At 42.5% G+C, this 2212-nt stretch overlaps 1 protein-coding gene across 6 annotated transcripts in view; it reads left to right on the top strand.

The window, feature by feature from the left end:
• Positions 1 to 2212, top strand: part of alms1 (ALMS1 centrosome and basal body associated protein) — a 53512-nt gene that overhangs the window by 20574 nt on the left and 30726 nt on the right. For all 6 annotated transcript variants that reach the window (XM_048598503.1, XM_048598490.1, XM_048598479.1 and 3 more), the window contains one exon: positions 464 to 594. In XM_048598503.1, the coding sequence (XP_048454460.1) occupies positions 464 to 594 (131 nt within the window). The remainder of the gene's footprint in view (positions 1 to 463; positions 595 to 2212) is intronic.

The raw sequence follows: 2212 nt of genomic DNA, 5'->3' as shown, positions 1-2212 counted from the left end.
GAGCTTTACTCTGTATCTAACCCTGTGCTGTCCCTGTACTGGGAGTGTTTAATAGGGACAGTGTAGAGGGACATTTACTTTCATTTTAAAAGGTAGAGTGTTTGATGGGGATCATGTGAAGAAGGTTTGTATGAAAATGTGACATTTAAAGACAATGGTGAGTGAGTAGAAAGTCAGATCAGATTAGATGACAACAAGGGGGAGAAAACTGATTGTCCATGGTTGTTTTCTGTACTCGAGTGTTTGTAGTTCACAGCAGGAAAAATATATTGCTCACCATTAGTGTGTGAGAATTCAAAGATACAGCAGTGAAATAAATGAAGTCTTTCAGTCATACAGTCTCAGAATAACACAAACGGTTTAATACTGTACTTGCATCACAATGTGCCCAGTCTGTGGGTGGGAGGGCACTGGTGCTGAGAGCCGCAGTGAGCAGATCCTCACCACTTGTCCTTGTAACCAGATTGGGAGCAAAAGAAGCCGTTGATGCAACCACCTGACCCACTTTCGATCCTGGATGAAGAGGACAGGAGGAGGATTGAAGAAATCAAAGCAGAATTACTACAAGCATCTAAGAATCTCATCCATTCTGAGGTAGGAATGAGAAATTACCTCTTGTCCATAACCTTGGCATTACTTTCAGTTTAAAAACAGTGTAGCTGAAGCTTTACTCTGTATCTAACCCCCTGCTAGCCCTATCCTGGGAGTGTTTGATGGAGACAGTGCAGAGAGAGCTTTACTTTCAGTTTAAAAGAGTCGAGTGAGCTTTACTCTGGTCCAGATTTGATTTTTGATACTGCTGGAAATGGTCTTAAGAGTAATTTGCCTGTGAGTTGATGAAGTGGTGAAAAGATAGTCCTTTAAATGTGTTCCTGGACTAATCAGCATTCTGACCAACACTGTTCCTATCTGAGTGAGTTATCTCTGTAGGTTCCTGTGTAGGAGCAAACTGAATGAACTGCTGTTGGCTAATGTTATAGTGCTCAGTTTTCCAATGTCAGTCGTAAATATTAACTGAAGGAATGAATTGAATGGAACAAGCTGAGTTTTCTGCTTGTGTTGTTACTCTGACCCACATGAAGCCCTGAATCCATTTGTTATGAGCAGTGTATGTTTAGATGCCCATTAGTCAATAGAAAGCCACAAGCCTGGACCTGACCAGCACTGTCAGAGCTAGCCAATGAAAGACAAGCATAATTGGATGGAGACAAAGGTTGACTACTGTTTACCATAAACAAAAACCGCTGTTGCAGTTTATTGCATGGAGGGTAGGTACAATTTCTGCTCGTATGGTCCTGGATTCTTAATTCTATCCATTTCCACTCCATTTATCACATATCATTTTCATCTGCTCAGTTCTGTTCGCTGCTACTCTAATCTCTAATCCTGTAGGGTAGGGTAGGGTAGAAATGGTTCAATTATAGTACAAACTGTTCTGTTGACTCAAGTTCATGAGTTTGTAACACATGTATCTCATGTTCGGCCTAAACGCTGTGCTACCTGATCTTGTTCACTGTTTAATTCTGTCCACAGCCTTGTTCCTCCCTATCGTGTTCTTTCTGTTGTACCAGCCCTTCCTAACACACGCAGAAAGCTGCATTCTCCTGACAATCCCTGTCTTTTGTCGATCTCTTTTTCCCACCTGAAGGAATTGTGCTGTCAGTAAACTTGACCTCATGCTTTGCAGTTGCTATATGGAACTCCTTTGCTGCTCCATCTTCTAATTGCCTATCACTCAAGCTACTTAGAGTGGGGCAGCAAATGCCAGCTTTGCCGACAGTGCTCATGTCCTAGGACTGCATAAAACAAAATCTCTGTCTTTAATTCAAGCTTTGGCCATTCCTACTAAGTTTGCCTCCTTTGTCCCTCTCTTTCCCGTAACAGCTTGTTGAAATATTTTTTGGAGATCTGAAATAATTTGATGCAGGTACATGTTTCCTGTGAGATCTGCCATCACCTCCTGCTCAGTCTATAATCTGTGCTAACCATTCCTTTAGTAGATTGTAACAGCTGTGATTTCCTCCTGGTAGTCAGCCAGAGGCACTTTGGATCAGCCCTGAATGCCTCCAGGGTATTAGAAAGCAAAAAGCATCATGTCCACACTAGGCCTGGCACCTGTTCAAGTTATACATGCACATGTATGCATGCTGTCTCACACACGCGCGCACACACACACACACACACACACACACACACACACACACACACACAC

The sequence above is a fragment of the Rhincodon typus genome, chromosome 1 (assembly GCF_021869965.1).
Source record: "Rhincodon typus isolate 14 chromosome 1, sRhiTyp1.1, whole genome shotgun sequence".
Taxonomy (NCBI): Eukaryota; Metazoa; Chordata; class Chondrichthyes; order Orectolobiformes; family Rhincodontidae; genus Rhincodon; species Rhincodon typus.
The sequence above is the reverse complement of the archived record's forward strand: the minus strand, read 5'-3'. Positions and strand labels throughout refer to the sequence as shown.